General features: G+C 41.7%; 1 protein-coding gene across 2 annotated transcripts in view; it reads left to right on the top strand.

Moving 5' to 3' along the window:
• The window catches only part of LOC122944005 (dimethylaniline monooxygenase [N-oxide-forming] 2-like), a 65,538-nt gene that overhangs the window by 23,519 nt on the left and 23,712 nt on the right, over positions 1-18,307 (top strand). For both annotated transcript variants that reach the window (XM_044302198.1, XM_044302200.1), the window contains 3 exons: positions 7,767-7,929; positions 9,816-9,958; positions 15,210-15,409. In XM_044302198.1, coding sequence (XP_044158133.1) covers positions 7,767-7,929; positions 9,816-9,958; positions 15,210-15,409 — 506 coding nt within the window. The remainder of the gene's footprint in view (positions 1-7,766; positions 7,930-9,815; positions 9,959-15,209; positions 15,410-18,307) is intronic.

Genomic DNA, 18,307 nt, shown 5'->3' with positions numbered 1-18,307 from the left:
CAGACTGTTTAGTAAGCACCTGGATGAGATCATTTTGGACGCTACAGGTGGTAAGAGCACATATTTACCACAGAACAGGGGGCGGTCTAATAGGTAAAAAAAGAGGAAGCCTTTTTTTTCTCCCTTTTTCTGAGTTTTTCCCGTCCCAAGAGGGCGTTCGATAAGTCGGCTGCGGACCAGAAGCGCAAACCTTCTTTCAAGCCTTGCTCTTCCTGGCGTTCCGATAAACAGAGCTCCAAGTCCCAAGACACCAAAGAGCTCCGCTACGTGACGTGCAGCTCCCGGCGCCCTCTGTTCGGGTGGGAGGCCGGGTTCATTTGTTTCGGCAGGTCTGGCTGGCTCACGTCTCAAATGCTTGGATGAGGTAGGTCATTGCAGGGGGCTGCAAGTTGGATTTCAAGTCCTCCCCTCCGCTCTGTTTTTTTCGGTCGTCTCCTCCGGCCTCTCCCTCGGCCACAGATTATTTTTTTCTGGCAATTCACACGCTGCTGCAGCAAGGTGTGATTGTTCTGGTTCCTGCGCAAGACTGTTTTCAGGGCTTCTACTCCAATCTCTTTGTGGTTCCCAAAAAAGAGGGGACGGTCTGTTCCATTCTGGAACTCAAGGAGCTCAACTGTTTCCTTTGCGTCTGCAGATTCCGGATAAAGTCACTGAGGTCGGTCATTGCGTCCATGGAACCGGGGGAGTACCTGTCCTTGATAGACATGAAGGGCGCTTATCTTCATGTGCCCATATGCGTCAGTCATCAGAGGTTTCTCCGGTTCGCAGTGGGTCCATTTTACTACCAGTTTGTAGCCCTCCCGTACAGCCTGGCCACAGCTCCCAGGGTCTTTATGAAGGTTCTAGCAGCAGTCATGGCCCTGCTCCATGCCAGGGGCATCGTGGCGATCCCTTAATTATATGACATCCTGGTGAAGGGTCCCTCATTCCAGGGGACGGCAGAAAGCTTGAGCATTGTTCTAGACACCCTGGAGTGGTTCTGATAGATCCTGAACAGGCAGAAGTCTTGTCTTTATCCATCGCAGAGGTTGACTTATCTGGGCATGGTACTGGACACTTGTCAGGCCAAGGTGTTCTTGCCTCCAGAAAAACTATCCGCTCCCCTTCTCGTGGATTCTCCCCTTCTTGCGGCCAGCTCCGGTTCCCATTCGTCATTGCATGCGTGCCCTGGGGCACATGGTCTCTGCCTTTGAATTAGTTCCCTGTGCTGCTCAATTCCATACCGGAACGCTTTAGTGAGCCATTCTGTCCAGCTGGGATCGCTCCCCAGCCTCCTTGGATCAGCCAATGCGTCTCTTTGCCCCAGTGCGCCGGGCCCTCAGATGGTGGATGGTCTCTCCAATGTTGACGTTGGGCCATTTGTTCCTCCCTCTCCATTAGAAGGTGTTAACAATGGACACAAGCCTCAGGGGTTCGGGAAGTGTTGAAAAATCTCTCTGTTCAAGGAGTATGGTCATGTGAGGAGCGCTCCCTTCCAATCAATGTTCTGGAGTTGCGGCACCCATGGGGGCACCGGAGCCCGGCAGTCATGGTGGAGATGGCGCTGATTCTCAGCTGGGCGGAGAAACATGTTCCAGCACTGTTGGCAGTTCACATATCCGGCGTCAACAACTGGATCGCCGACTTCCTCAGCTGGGAGCATCTCAATCCCGACGAGTGGGCTCTTCACCTGCAGGTCTTTTGGGCCATCTGCGAGAGGTGAGGTCTGCCGGACGTGGATCTCATGGCCATCTGCTTCAACAACAAGGTCGAGGAATTCATTGCGCTGTCCAGGGACCCCATGGCCCTGGCATGTGACGCGTTGGTGATTCCGTGGAGTCGGTTCACGTTGGAGCTGGCTCTCAGCTCTCTCAAAGGGCAAGTTTTGGCTCTCTCCATTCTTTTTCAGCGAAATTTTGCTTCGCTTTTGGCGGATCAGACTTTTCTTCAAGGGGTGGCGCATATTGCGCACCCTTTCCATCTTCCGTTGGATCCTTGGGATCTTAATCTAGTGCTCTACGCTCTCCAATGTTCTCCGTTTGAGCCTTTGCAGCAGGTCACTGCGCTTCTTGTCTTATAGGGTGGCTTTTTTTAATTACAATTACTTCTATCTGTAGAGTGTCGGAACTCACGGCTCTTTCATAACGGTCGCCCTTCCTGATCCTCCATCAGGAAAAGGTAGCCCTTCGCCATGTGCAGCCATTCCTGCCAAAGTTAGTGTTGGAATTCCATCTAAATGAGGAGATTATTCTCCTTTCATTTTGTCCGGGCCCGCCTCTGTCCTAGGGAGTCGCTCCATAACCTAGATTTAGTACGAGCAGTTCAGATTTATCTGTCCCAGACGGCATCTTTCAGGCAAACGGATTCCCTGTTCGTGATTCCAGAGGGGCCGGGACAAGGGCTGGCAGTGTCAAAGACTTCCATTTCCCAATGGATTTGTTTGGCTTTTGTAGAAGCGTACTGCGTTAAGGACCGGGCCCCACCCTTCCGGGTGACTGCTTATTCGGCCTGGGCAGTGGGGGCCTCTTGGGTGGCGCATCACAGGGCTTCGGCCCTTTAGGTGTGCAAGGCGGCGGCCTGGTTGTCTTTGCATACTTTTCCAAGTTTTATAGAGTGCACACCTTTGGGTCTGCTGACGTGTCTCTGGGGCGTAGAGTTTTGCAGATGGCAGTTCTCTGATTAACGGGAGGGTTGCTTGTTATGCCCACCCTTGGAGACAGCTCTGTAGCGTCCCATGATCAAAGCCTGTGTCCCCCAATGAGACGGATGAGAAAAAGATTTTAGTACTTACCGTAAAATCTGTTTCACTTCCGTTCATTGGGGGGGACAGCTCCCACCCATTCTTTTGTTTATGGGCCTTTTCGGGCCTGTGTGGCTCTGGGTTTGTACATAATGTAATTTTCTTGTGTCTGGCTTTTCCTACTGCTTTTGCACTAACTTATTTAGCTTAGTCCCTGTAGGGAGTGTATAGCTGAAGAGGGAGGAGCTTACACTTTGTGTGATTAGTGTCTGCCTCCTAGCGGCAACAGCTATACCCATACTCAAAGCCTGTGCCCCCCAATGAACGGAAGAGAAACAGATTTTACGGTAAGTACAAAAATCTATTTTTTTCTTAACTTTTTTTGTGGTAGTGGTGGGTGCAGGGGGGAAGGAGTGGCCTTGGGTAAGAGATCTGGTGCAGTAATGTGGTGGATCAAGTTGTTTGGGGGGGTTTATGGGATGGATTGCGGTGCATCTCTTTGGAGGAAGGGATGGGAGGTTGGGAGCTTGAATAGTTTTCTTATCTGGGAATCTATCGATTGATTTGATGTCGATTAAAATCTTAACTTGGAATGTTCGGGGGTTTGGGGGATAAGCTAAAAAGACAGGCGGTTCTTGATTTGGTACAGAGACATCTACCAGCCATTGTTTGCTTAGTTGAAACTCATCTCACCAAGGAAACGGTTAGACAGATCGATAGGGAATGTGCCAGACAGATTTATCACTCCACCTTTTCTATTTATTCTAGACAGTGACAGTGTTAGTTGATAATCAGATTGATTTTGTCTGCTGGGCATCCTTTATTAATAAGCAAGGTAGATTTGTATTTCTCTATGGAAAACTAGCTGGAACACTATGTATTTTGGCCTTTGTTTATATTCCCCCACCCTTTTCTTGATATGTACTTAATTGTTTTTTAACCTTTATGGAGCAATGGCCTGAATGTCCTTCGATAGTTAATAGGGACTTAAATTCTGTCAGTAATACAGAAACCGATAGGATCTCAATGGGGAAGACACCTATATCCATGCACAATGATCCCCATTGGCACGATTTTGTTTGGAATCAGGCTTTATAGATGAATAGGGTTATTTAGGGAAGGGGAAAAGAGGGTATTCTTGTGAAAGTAAATCTGGAAATTCCATGTCTAGGATAGATCTGTCCTTGATAAATAAAGCGGATGAAATATGAGGCCAGGGCTTTATCGGACCATGTACCATTTGCTCTGGAAGTATCCATGATTGATAATAAATATTGGGTAGGACCCCCATTTAGACTAAACCCCCATTGGATCTCCATAATGAATAACCACAAAATGATAGAACGGGAGATTGTCCGTTTTTGGCATATTAATTATAATTTAGCAAAAATCCAATTGGTATGGGGTGCCTTCAAAGCATTCATGAGGGGCCTATTTGTTAATAACATTTTCAACTTGAAAAAGGGGTATGATATGAAAGAGAGGGAACTAAAAGAGTTAGCTGTAGGTGCTATGAAGGAATTTTCCAGGAATAAAATGGAGAAAAATAGGAAAATTATGGAGAATGCAAGCCAGGCCTATTCCGATTTTCTTCTGGATAAGGCACAGCAGAAGCTTTTCTATAAGGGACAAAAATATTTTGCCGAATCGGGTCGCCCAGGTAAACTGTTGGCCAAGGTGGTTTTGAATCAGGATAATTAAAAAAGAAATAGCAAGTATTCATTCACCTGAAGGATTAATTAGATGATCAAGAATCTATAACATTTTTGTTAAGTACTTTGCAGATTTATATAAATCAGATAAGAACATCCCAGATGAAATGATGGATGTAAATCTGGATTCTATCGCCCTACCAGTCCTAACGGATACTCAAAGAGAAATTTCTTGACCATGAATTCTCTCTGCGGGAGTTGGAGGCTGCAATAAAGGCTTGTCCGGGAAACTCCTCCGCTGGTTCAGATGGATTCCCATATCAATTTTACCATAAATACAGGGAGGTCATTCTCCCTTGTTTATTGAAGGTATTAATGGAATCATTGGAGGATGGTACCCTTCCAGAAACAACGACAGAAGCTGTAATAATATTAATATAAAAAAAAGGCAAAGACCCCTTAAATATGGAGGCATATAGGCCAATTTCTTTATTAAATACAGATCTAAAGCTTCTTTCAAGGGTTCTCGCGACAAGGCTTGTGAAGGTTATTACATCAATTATACATTCGGATCAGAATGGTTTCATCCCTAATAAGGCTACGCATTATAATTTACATCGAGTATTTGCGAATATACAATCTTCGAGGGGGGGGGGGGGGGTCTCTTGCTCCATCTTGTCTCTTGATGCCTCCAAGGCCTTTGAAGGCCTTTGATAGGGTGAAGTGGAGATTTCTCTGGAAGGTTTTGGAAAAAATGAGATTCAGAGCTAGGTTCTTAAACATGATTAAGCTTTTGTATAAGTCCCTCAAGGCCAGGTTGAATATTAATGGGGGCTTAACAGACAGCATTGCACTGAATAGAGGTACCCGTCAAGGATGCCCACTTTCCCTATTACTATACGATATATATATCCAGCCTCTTGCTGCTAGGGTAAGGCAAGATTCTGGGATTTAAGGGTTTGGGATACTGGGAAGGGAGGATTGCATTTCCTTATATGCAGATGATGTATTATTTTTTATACAGAATACTAATATTACACTCCCAAGAATTATTCAAATAGTTAATTTCTTTGGTGAAGTATCAGGTCTTGACATTAATTGGTCAAAAAACACTCTTATGCCCTTAGACAGTTTTCAGCTTTTTAATGAGGGGTTCTTGAATATCTTGAAGATTTCTGATTCCTTTAAATATTTGGGTATGTTGATATCTCCTAATATCGAAGGTTATTTGCTCCTTAATCTGATTCCATTGAGAACTAAAACGAGAGCCAAAATTGCAACGTGGCTCAGACTTCCTCTACCTAGAGCCGATAGAATATACCTAATTAAGATAGTGATTCTACCCCAGTTCCTATACATTCTGAGTAACTCCACAATATGGATTGAGGATAAATTCTTTAAACTAATTATTAATGATCTAATTTGGGTAAGAAAGTGTGTAAGACTTAAAATGTAACATTTTTATAAACCGAAAGAAAAAAAAAGGGAGGGTTGAACCTTCCATATTTTAAGGGTTACTTTATATCCTCACAGTTATGGCTATTTTGTGAATGGAAGAAAAGTCCATTACAGGATCCTGGTGAGCAGATCTTCCTATGATAGCATGTTTACCTTACTGGAATCTGGCCAATTATCTAATATACTAGAGGATTATAGAGAGGCTGGGAAACTGCTTAGTAACTCCTGGCGTACTATTAGAGGCTGGTTGGGAATAAAGGGATCTTTGGGTTGTACACCCCTTTGGCATAATCATTATTTGGAGGTTCTAGATGAGTTGGTAGGTATTTTTTGTTACGTTCCGCACTGCATAGTGTTAAAGAAAAATCATTGTTACAGGTAGATACTTCAACACCTTTAAATGATTTCATGGGAATTGCAGGTCACAAGCTTAAGATTGCTTAATTTTATAAATCATTAGTTAAAGCACTATTTGATAATGCTCTCCTGGACAAAGGGCTTGGGGAGCTGAAGGTTCAACCATACAATTAGATGACTGAGAGAATATATTGTCTCATCTAAGATTAGTGTCCCACAACTTTAATCATGTTTTAGTTCAATTTAATATTTTACATAGAGTTAATGTTACACCACTGTGGCTTAATAATTCTGGTGTAAGGAACACATCCAATTGTCCATGGTGTGATTCACCAGGTGCCGACTTTGTGCACATATTTTGGTTTTGTTCAGGAAGAAAAGGATATTGGGCTGCGATTGATGACTTTATTACCCAAAAATTGAAGGTAGCAATTCCTTTTAGGGTGGAATGCTGGATATTGGGTGATCTCTCCAAGGTAAACTGTCATAAATACAAAATGATTCTTTTGATAAAGGTAATGTTTTTGGCAAGACTTTTGATTACACAGGTTTGGTTTTCACGGGATATTCCAAATGTGACTATATGGCTTAACTTGGTTAATAAGATTAAAAAATACGAAAAGGTCCTTTATGTCCTTTATAAACAAAGAAATATAAATAAATATGTATGGAAAATTTAGCTAGATTCTTAATAAAATTCTTGGAATAAAAAAAAAAAAGTTAATATCAGCGGCATACATATACAAAGAAAAGAACCACAATAGACATGTCTTGTATCAAGAAAAAGTCCCATCAATGAGCTCGGCGCTAATATATAATACAATTCCCACCATTAAAAGGGATTGGGTAAAATATTCACAATTGCATAGTACAAAACCTTTCATACAAAAATTCAACGAGGAACAATCAGACTCCTACAGTAAATAACATCAAAGTGCCTAATGCAATATACATTATACAGAGTTCATCAGGGAATACATAAAGAAAGTAACACCAACCAATGTGGATCAGACCCCAACACACGTTTGGCATATGGCTTCCTCAGAGGATGAATGAACAGTGTGCTCAGTAGCTATTTATACTTTACAATTCACCATAAAATTAAAAAATCTGGGGAAAAGTACTTTGTGACGAGTTACTTTATCACAAAGCACATTTCTTTGTAAGTAGTGGGTGCAATGATAGGGAGAGGCGATTGTCAAATAAAATAAAAAAGAGAGCCAGCTGCCGCCATCTTGATTTAGGATCTAGCGCAAAATTTCACGTGACCTGTGGTGACGTCATGCTTCACCGCACACAGGATTTTGTGTGAGATCTTCAATCAAGATGGCGGAGGCTGGCCCGTTGCAAGCAAATGGATGAGGCAAGTATGATTTTTATTTTTACCGTCATTCAGGGAAAATCGATTCACTACCATGAATCATGAGGAAATTTGGCTTCACGGCGAATCGAATTTTCCCTGAAATTCGGATCAAAGTCTTCAATTAACTCAACAATAATTATATAGTGATAACATTTCATGAAGTGGTTTACAAGCCTCTAGTAGATGCATTTAACTTGTCTTTTTGTACTTTATCTAGACTAAAGTTTGCAGTGTAAAACAACATCCAGATTTTTCAACTACAGGAAAGTGGGATGTTGAAATACAAAATGGGGGAAAGAGAGAGATGGATGTTTTTGATGCTGTTATTGTTTGCAATGGACATTATACTGATCCATACCTGCCGCTAGACTGTTTTCCAGGTGAGTGCTATGAGTACTAAAAAATGCAGTGCAATCTGCAGGCAGCATGTTATAGGGCAGGAGGAGCTGTGCAAACTGAAATATATTTTTATAGGTAATTTTTTGTGTACGTCCTCCGGTAATGATTATATCTACTGTTCCTACCAAAAGTTTTAAAGTAATAGTGAGAGACACACTTTGAAGAATCAGATATCCTGTAAGGCTGGGTTCACACCTGAGCGCTGTAAAACGGTCAACAGGCACAAACCAATGTTTCCCTATGGGAATGGTTCTCACCTGAGCGTTTTACAGCGTACGATCGCGCTGTAAAACGCCCGACGCCCCAAGAAGTACATGAGCTTCTTTGGGGCGTCTTGTCGTGCGTTCCCGTACATAGACTTCAGCGGGAACGCGCGACAATGGGCGTTTGCTTGTCTCTGTATGCGCGATTGGAAACGCCCGTACAATCGCGCATACAGAGCGCTCCATCGCGAACGCTCAGGTCTGAACCCAGCGTTACTGAATAATGATATTTGTCTTAAAACAATAAATGTTATCTTATCATTATAGTTTGTATAAATCATAGCTATAGAGTACTGACAGTGCTCCAACTAAGTGACACAAATTATTATTTTAGGTGGCATAAAGCATGCATATGTTAAGCTGCCATTCAAATTAGATCTACATTAAGTGAAATCATCAAAATCAGGCAATTAATGTATATAACCGCCTCCTGACGTTCACTTGATGGCTGATGTCAGTGGAGATAAGGCTAGGGTAGGACATGTTAGATTTCAACTGCCCAATCCTTTTGTTCTCAGTGAAATAAGCCATTGATGTGTGGTAAGTTTGCATATAGAATGGAAATATTAAAAAATAATAGAATATTGCTGCGTACCCAACTCTCACTCTTCTTTAGCCAGGGTATTAAAGCAGTTGTCCAGGATTAGAAAAGCATGGTTTATTTCTTTCACAACCAGGACTATCTCTGCCCCTAGGTTGTGTGTGTGACTTTGCAGCTCAGTTTCATTGAAGTGTATGGAGCTGCTGCAATACCAGATGCAACCCATGGTGCAGCAAGGTTTTTGAAAGGAGGCATCCATGTTTTTTTTTTTTTTTTTTAATCTTGGACAACACCTTTAAAATATAGGGCTAGGGCATCAAATCTTTGCCTCGGGTGAAGATAAGCCTAGCTACAACTCTATCCACATAGTGTAACTTTACCTTTAAAACCCGCTATCAAAAAGGAAGCAGAATGTGCAGTTGTCCAACTGCAGGTGTTAATGTGATTGCATTTCATATATTGTGTATTAAAGACTGTATAAGGGGAGAACAATGAGTGGGGGGAGGGCAAGAGAGTGCACTTTCCTATGACTGTACAACGCAAGGAGCATCAGAGTGAAGGGTGCCATTGTGAGTATGACTACTCCCATTCTCTCCACCATCCATGGTAAGAGCAGTTAGACTATGGAACTCTCTGTTGAGGAGGTGGTAATGGTGAATTCACTAAAAGAGTTCAAGAGGGGCCTGGATGTATTTCTGGAGGGTAATAATATTACAGGTTATAGTTACTAGAGATGGGTTGTTGATCCAGAGAGTAATTCTGATTGGCCGATTGAAGTCGGGAAGGAATTTTTTTTCCCTTAAAGAGAAAAATTGGCTTCTACCTCACAGTTTTTTTTTTTTTTTTTGCCTTCCTCTGGATCAACTTGCAGGATAACAGGCAGAACTGAATGGACAGATGTCTTTTTTCAGCCTTATAAACTATGTTACTATGTCCCTATGGCTCATTGCAAATGTAACTACAGAGTGTACAAAAGAAACTAACTATGAGAAAATGAGATGGTTTTTAGTGTTTATTTTTGCTTTAGTGTATATTTTGCTTTAGTGTATATTTTTTCTTTCAGGTTTAAGTCAGTTCAAAGGCCGCCACATGCATAGTCGTTTATACAAAACATGTGAAGAGTATCGTGGAAAATCTGTTGTTGTTGTGGGAACAGGAAATTCAGCAGGAGATATTTCTGTGGAACTCAGCCATATTGCAAAACAGGTAGCAATATTTCAGTGGATTTCTATTCACATATTCATCAAGAATAGTTTTATTTTGAATTCTGATGGCAATTTTGTTATAAAATGGCAGTAGGTAAGATTCTCTGATCAAATTTATCTTGAAGGAAAATTAAATTTGTCCACTTTAGACAATCCTTTTTTGTTAAAAAGTTCCCCCTGACAATAAGCTGATCACAGTTATCCAACTGGTAAGTGATCAACTGTGATCTGTAGGGGAACAGAAGTGTTTAGTTCCTGTGCAGCAACACCACACGGGAAATAAAGCATTGCTCAGTTTGCAGTTAAACCAGTGGTCTGTCATTCTGTAGCCAGGTACATACCGTAGATAAGAGTCATGAACATGGGATTTCCCTCTATTCAGATATTTGAAACTGTGTTTTCTAAGCCTGACAACCCCATTTACAAGATTTATTCGTCTAACCAGTAAAATTAGAAGTAGAGGAACTTTCTTTATTCTTCATTTCCATTCACAATCTGTTCCTAGTTTTAAGTAGGCAAAAAACAAACAAACATAAAAAAAAAAAAATGCCAAATTTTCCTGTTTAACCCCTTAAGGACCAGGCTCATTTTCACCTTAAGGACCAGGCCATTTTTTGCAAATCTGACCAGTGTCACTTTAAGTGCTGATAACTTTAAAACGCTTTTACTTATACAGGCCATTCTGAGATTGTTTTTTCGTCACATATTGTACTTCATGACACTGGTAAAATAAAGTCAAAAAAATTAATTTTTTTGCATAATAAAATACCTAATTTACCAAAAATTTTGAAAAATTAGCAAATTTCAAAGTTTCAGTTTCTCTACTTCTGTAATACATAGTAATACCCCCAAAAATTGTGATGACTTAACATTCCCCATATGTCTACTTCATGTTTGAATTATTTTGGGAATGATATTTTATTTTTTGGGGATGTTACAAGGCTTAGAAATTTAGAAGCAAATCTTGAAATTTTTCAGAAATTTACAAAAACCCAATTTTTAGGGACCACTACAGCTCTGAAGTCACTTTGCGAGGCTTACATAATAGAAACCGCCCAAAAATGACCCCATTCTATAAACTACACCCCTCAAGGTATTCAAAACTGATTTTACAAACTCCGTTAACCCTTTAGGTGTTGCACAAGAGGTATTGGCAAATGGGGATGAAATTTGAGAATTTCATTTTTTTGCCTAATTTTCCATTTTAACCCATTTTTTCCACTAACAAAGCAAGGGTTAACAGCCAAACAAGACTGTATCTTTATTGCCCTGACTCTGCCGTTTACAGAAACACCCCATATGTGGCCGTAAACTACTGTACGGCCACACAGCGGGGCGTAGAGTGAAAGGTGCGCCGTATGGTTTTTGGAAGCCAGATTTTGCTGGACAGTTTTTTTGACACCATGTCCCATTTGAAGCCCCCTGATGCACCCCTAGAGTAGAAACTCCATACAAGTGACCCCATATAAGAAACTACACCCCTCAAGGTATTCAAAACTGATTTTACAAACTTCGTTAACCCTTTAGGTGTTGCACAAGAGTTATTGGCAAATGGGGATGAAATTTGAGAATTTCATTTTTTTGCCTAATTTTCCATTTTAACCCATTTTTTCCACTAACAAAGCAAGGGTTAACAGCCAAACAAGACTGTATCTTTCTTGGCCTGACTCTGCCATTTACAGAAACACCCAATATGTGGCCGTAAACTACTGTACGGCCACACAGCGGGGCGTAGAGTGAAAGGTGCGCCGTATGGTTTTTGGAAGCCAGATTTTGCTGGACAGTTTTTTTGACACCATGTCCCATTTGAAGCCCCCTGATGCACCCCTAGAGTAGAAACTCCATAAAAGTGACCCCATCTAAGAAACTACACCCCTCAAGGTATTCAAAACTGATTTTACAAACTTTGTTAACCCTTTAGGTGTTGCACAAGAGTTATTGGCAAATAGGGATGAAATTTGAGAATTTCATTTTTTTGCCTAATTTTCCATTTTAACCCATTTTTTCCACTAACAAAGCAAGGGTTAACAGCCAAACAAGACTGTATCTTTATTGCCCTGACTCTGCCGTTTACAGAAACACCCCATATGTGGCCGTAAACTACTGTACGGCCACACAGCGGGGCGTAGAGTGAAAGGTGCGCCGTATGGTTTTTGGAAGCCAGATTTTGCTGGACAGTTTTTTTGACACCATGTCCCATTTGAAGCCCCCCTGATGCACCCCTAGAGTAGAAACTCCATAAAAGTGACCCCATCTAAGAAACTACACCTCTCAAGGTATTCAAAACTGATTTTACAAACTTTGTTAACCCTTTAGGTGTTGCACAAGATTTAATGGAAAATAGAGATACAATTTCAAAATTTCACTTTTTTGGCAGATTTTCCATTTTAATATTTTTTTCCAGTTACAAAGCAAGGGTTAACAGCCAAACAAAACTCATTATTTATGGCCCTGATTCTGTAGTTTACAGAAACACCCCATATGTGGTCGTAAACCACTGTACGGGCACACGGCAGGGCGCAGAAGGAAAGGAATGCCATACGGTTTTTGGAAGGCAGATTTTGCTGGACTGGTTTTTTGACACCATGTCCCATTTGAAGCCCCCCTGATGCACCCCTAGAGTAGAAACTCCAAAAAAGTGACCCCATTTTAGAAAGTACGGAATAGGGTGGCAGTATTGTTGGTAATAGTTCAGGGTAGATATGATTTTTGGTTGCTCTATATTACACTTTTTGTGCGGCAAGGTAACAAGAAATAGCTTTTTTGGCATGTTTTTTTTTTTGTTATTTACAACATTCATCTGACAGGTTAGATCATGTGGTAATTTTATAGAGCAGGTTGTCACGGACGCAGCGATACCCAATATGTATACAATTTTTTTTTATTTATGTAAGTTTTATACAATAACTTCATTTTTAAAACCAAAAAATTGTTTAGTGTCTCCATAGTCTGAGAGCCATAGTTTTTTCAGTTTTTGGGCGATTATCTTGAGTAGGGTCTAATTTTTTGCGGGATGAGATTACAGTTTGATTGGCACTATTTTGGGGTGCATATGACTTTTTGATCGCTTGCTATTACACTTTTTGTGACGTAAGATGGCAAAAAATAGCTTTTTTTACACCGTTTTTTTTTTTTTTTTTACGGTGTTCACCTGAGGGGTTAGGTCATGTGATATTTATATAGAGCCGGTCGATACGGACGCGGCTATACCTAATATGTATACTTTATTTTTATTTATGTAGGTTTTACACAATGATTTTATTTTTGAAACAAAAAAAATGATGTTTTAGTGTTTCCATAGTCTAAGAGCCATAGTTTTTTCAGTTTTTGGGCAATTATCTTGAGTAGGGTCTCATTTTTTGCGGGATGAGATGACGGTTTGATTGGTACTATTTTGGCGTACATGCGACTTTTTTGATCACTTTTATTACCTTTTTTGGGAAGTAAGGTGGGCAAAATTTCAATTTTCTCATAGTTTTTATTTTTTTATTTTTATGGCGTTCACTGTGCGGGGAAAGTAACATGGCTGTTTTATAGATCAGGTCGTTACGGACGCGGCGATACCTAATATGTGTAGTTTATTTTATTTTTTTAATTTTTATTCAGTGATAAATGTTTTTTTTTTTTATCTTAACTTTTTTCACTTATTCTTTTTATTTTTTGACCCAGACCCACTTGGTTCTTGAAGATCCAGTGGGTCTGATGTCTGTAAAATACAGTACAGAAACTATATAGGTTTCTGTACTGTATTTTACTTACACTGAACAGATCTATGCTTTCAGCACAGATCTGTTCAGCACCATGGACAGCAGGACGCCTGAGCAGGCGTCCTGTTGCCATGGGAACCTTCCCCGTCTGCTCAGTTATGGTCAGAACTTCGCAGACGGGGAAGGGTGAGGACGGGGCTTCGGGGGGCTCTCTGGGGGCTCTCTCCCTCTCCATCGGGGGGCTGCAAAGGCACAGCAGCCCCCCGATCGGAGAGGGAGGGAGCTCCCTCTTACTGTTAACCTTTTCCATACAGCGGTCCGTACGGACCGCTGTATGGAAAGGGTTAAACGGCTGACATCGCATCAACGATGTCAGCCGTTTATACCAGGGTGCCAGCAATGTGCTGGCACCCTGGTATACCCACTGTACACCAACGATTACGCAATAGGAGGCGGGCGGGGGATCGCGATCCCGCCTGCCGCACCGCCCGCCTCCCGCAACGCCCCCACCGCCTGCGACACCCCCCCTGCACCACCCGCCGCCATCAAATCATGCAGGGGTGCAGGGGGGGGTATACTATATTGATTTTAGGCACTCTAAAGTTTCTGATCCCCGCGGTCAGGGACCGCGGGGATCAGAAACTGCAAAAAGCGCAGCAAACCGCAGGTCTGAATTGACCTGCGGTTTTCTGCGATCGTCGATGCGGGGGGGTCAAATGACCCCCCCCTGCATTGTTACAGGATGCCGGCTGAATGATTTCAGCCGGCATCCCGTTCCGATTAACCCCCGCGGCGCCGGCATCGCTATTTAAAGCCATGACGTACCGGTACGTCATGTGTCCTTAAGGACTCGGGAAACATGCCGTACCGGTACGTCATGTGTCCTTAAGGGGTTAAGGGTACTTTCACACGCGTTTGAGGATTGCCAGATCCAGAAATCCATATTCAAACGGATAGCATTTGTTTCCGGATCCGAAGGCGGATCTGTCTGACAAATGCATTGAAATACCGGATCAGTCTCTCCGGTGTCATCCGGAAAAACAGATCCGGTATTTTTTTTTTCCACAGATTTAAAGGTCTGCACATGTGCAGACTGGAAAACCAGATTCGGCTTTCCGGAACACTTGGTACCAGATTCGGCATTAATACATTTCAATGGAAATTAATGCCGGATCCGGCATCTCCGGCCAAATACTGAAAGAGGGACTGAACTGAAGACATCCTGATGCATACTGAACGGATTGCTTTCCATTCAGAATGCATTAGGATAAAACTGAAGCGTTTTTTTCCGGTATTGAGCCCCTGTGACGGAACTCAATACCGGAAAACTTTAACGCGTGAAAGTGTGAAAGTACCCTAAACAAGACCTAACTGGGGTTTGCCAATTAAAGCTAAAATTTACTTGAATAATCAGTGATATGATCAGTAATATTATACCAAGAATACATTTACTCTAGCGATCAGCACAGATTTAGTTCTACCTAGGTCTATACCAATGTTTTTTTTTTTTACAAATTTTCTAAACCTATATTTTTATGGCCCTAGGTTTATCTAAGCACCAGAAATGGATCATGGGTGGTTAGCAGAATTTCTCATGGTGGATTTCCTATAGACATGAAAATGTCAAGACGCTATACTACGGGGATCAAGAATTTCTTGCCAAGAGGGCTCGCTGCTAAGATAAATGAGAAAATTATGAGCAGCTGGTTTAACCACTCAAACTTAGGTTTGGAACCTAAATTCAGGTAAAAAAAATTGAGATTTTCACATGTTTTTTACTTGGGCAATAAAGGCCATCTGAATAAGTCCCCTTTCACACGGGTGTTCTGGATTTGCTCCGGATGCGTTGCGTGTGCATTGCGGGAAACCCGCGCGAGTAGACACGCAATTGCAGTCAGTTTTTGCGGGATGAGGTGACGATTAGATTGGTACTATTTTGTGGGGCATACGCCTTTTTGATCACTTGGTGTTGTACTTTTAGTGATGTAAGGTGAAGAAAAAAATGCTTTTTTAGCACAGTTTTTTTTTTTAATGGTGTTCATCTGAGGGGTTAGATCATGTAATATTTTTATAGAGCTGGTCGATACGGACACAGCGATACCTAATATTTTTACTTTTCTTATTTTCCCTATTATAAAAAAAAAATAAGTAACTTTATTTCGGGAAAAGGATGCTTTTTTTTTTTGCTTGAAACTTTTAATTTTTCTTGTAAAAATATTGTTTTTTTAACTTTTTTTTTCCACTTTATTTGTTCCACTCTGGGACTTCAACATTACAGAGATGTACAATACATCTGTTGAACTGTAAGACGCCAACAGTTGCCTAGGAGACCCAGCCTGGCGACTGGGCCTCTTAGGCCTCCATAAATCCCAGGCCCCAAGCCCTGGAATGGCTTGGGGCTGCCATGGCAACCAATGAGTCCCCACCACAGCAGCGCGGGGACCCGATGGATGAGGTGAGGGAGCGCAAACCTCCCATATGCCGTGGTCAGCGCTGACCATGGCATATGAGGGGTTAATCCACCGGCATTGGCATTATCACCGATGCTGGTGGATGCAGCAGGGTTCCGGTTGCCAGTAACAGCCTGATCTCTGCCGCTGATTGCGGCACAGCACCCGGGGGAGGGGATGGACCGGAGGACGAGAATGCTCATCCTGGGGCACTAAGTACCGGCAGTTTAGGATGAGCATTCTCGTCCTGGGTCCTTAACATGTTAAAACCAGCGTTTTAGACACCAGTCTTAATACCCCTTGCGCTAGAGATGGAGGTGGATGCACCAAACTTATGTAGAGGTGCCATCCTCTACATTATATAGGTGCATCCACTGCCTGTCTAAACCAAGCACGGTAGCTGGCATAGATTTAGATCATTTTCTACACCTAAAACAGGCGTGGAAAATTATAAATGAGACGGGCCTGCCAGTCTGCCCCCTTCCTCACACCACACCCCCTTGTTTAGACTAGTGTTAATCACAAATATTCGATTATAGCACTATATTAGCTAAATTGCTCTATATTCGTGTTTTTTTTCGAATATTCGTTATATTGCTATATATTTTTGTTTTAGAATAATATGAATATTCGAAAAAACAAAGTTATACCAATATAGCGAATATTCCAAAAAATCAAATATATAGCAATTTAGCTAATATAGTGCTATAATCTTCTTTGTCTAATAGCTGTAAGTTGAAAAATTCGCAATAAAAAATTATAATACGAAAATTCGAATTACGAAAATTCGCATATTACACAATCATTACCTTGCCGAATTTTCAAATTTGCGAATATTCGACGAATATTCTACAAAATATTTGTGAAAAATCGCGAATTCGAATATGACCCCTGCCGCTCATCACTAGTTTAGACCTGGCGTGAGCCTAGAAAAGTTGCAGTCAGCAACACCCTGAGGTACCCCTACAGTGGAAACCCCCAAAAAGTGACCCCATTCCGGAAACTAGACCCCTCAAGGAGTATTTCAAGGTGTGTAGTGAGCACTTTGACCCATCAGGTGTTTCACAGAATTACCATGGCTGTGAAAATATAAAAGTACAATTTTTTTCCAGAAAAAGTTGCTTTACACCGACATTTTTCACTTTCACAAGGGGTAACAGGAAAAAATGCACCCCACAGTTCCCCCTGAATACGGCAACACCCCATATGTGCTTGTAGCATGCCGTATGGGCGCATAGCAGGGCTCTAGAACCAAAGTGCAAAATATGGATTTTGAAGGCTTGAATAAACAGACATGGATTTTAGGTCACGTGTTGCATGTTGAAAAATTCCTGGCAGACCCCAATAATTACTTTCACAAAGGGTTAAAGAAGAAAATGCACCCCAGTATGTGTTCCTCATTTTCTCCCTATTCAGGAAACGCCCCATATGTGCTTGTAGCATGCTGTATGGGCGCACACCAGGCAAATGGCTAAATATGGATTTTGCTGGCAGTTCTGAATTGTCAGACATTGATTTTAGGTCACATGTCGCATTTAAATAATTCCTGAGGTCCCCAGAAATTAAAAACCCCAAGAAGTGACACCATTTTGCAAAGAGCACCCCCGTACGAACATTTTAAGTGGTGGAAAGGGCGCCTTTGACCAAACAGGTGTATTACAGAAATTAATATGTAGTGGTTGGTGAAAAGTGGATATGTAAGCTCTGTGGACAAAATCAGTTATAAGGTGATAAAATTACAGGGTACATCAAGGATGAAATTATTCCATGGATGAGTGATAGATTCTGAAACAATCCTTGATGCACAGGCCAGGTTTTTCAGGGCAGGTTTTGCAATGCTGAATGGAGTCTTTTTTATCCCCCTTTTGGAACACACCCTGCATCTTTTTTGGGTCCTTCCTGTTCTCGCTGTTTGGGGGACTTCACCAGGGAAATGTTGCCCTGGTACAACTTGGGCATGGTAACTTACAGAAGTACTGGGACTTCCCTTGCTTGGTTTGAAAAAATTAGGGCCTTTATCACCACCTCTTGAAATTGTAGGAATATTCTTGGATAATCTCTAGATCTAAATAGCATGAACAGCGCCATCTTTACAATGTGTACGGCCAGCTTTTTGTACCACACTTTTGTTTTTCTTGTGGCATTGTAGGGCTTCAGAACATCATTGAAAGTTCAACTCCCCCATGTGTTTAT

Source organism: Bufo gargarizans, chromosome 7 (genome assembly GCF_014858855.1).
Source record: "Bufo gargarizans isolate SCDJY-AF-19 chromosome 7, ASM1485885v1, whole genome shotgun sequence".
NCBI lineage: Eukaryota > Metazoa > Chordata > Amphibia > Anura > Bufonidae > Bufo > Bufo gargarizans.
The sequence above is the reverse complement of the archived record's forward strand: the minus strand, read 5'-3'. Positions and strand labels throughout refer to the sequence as shown.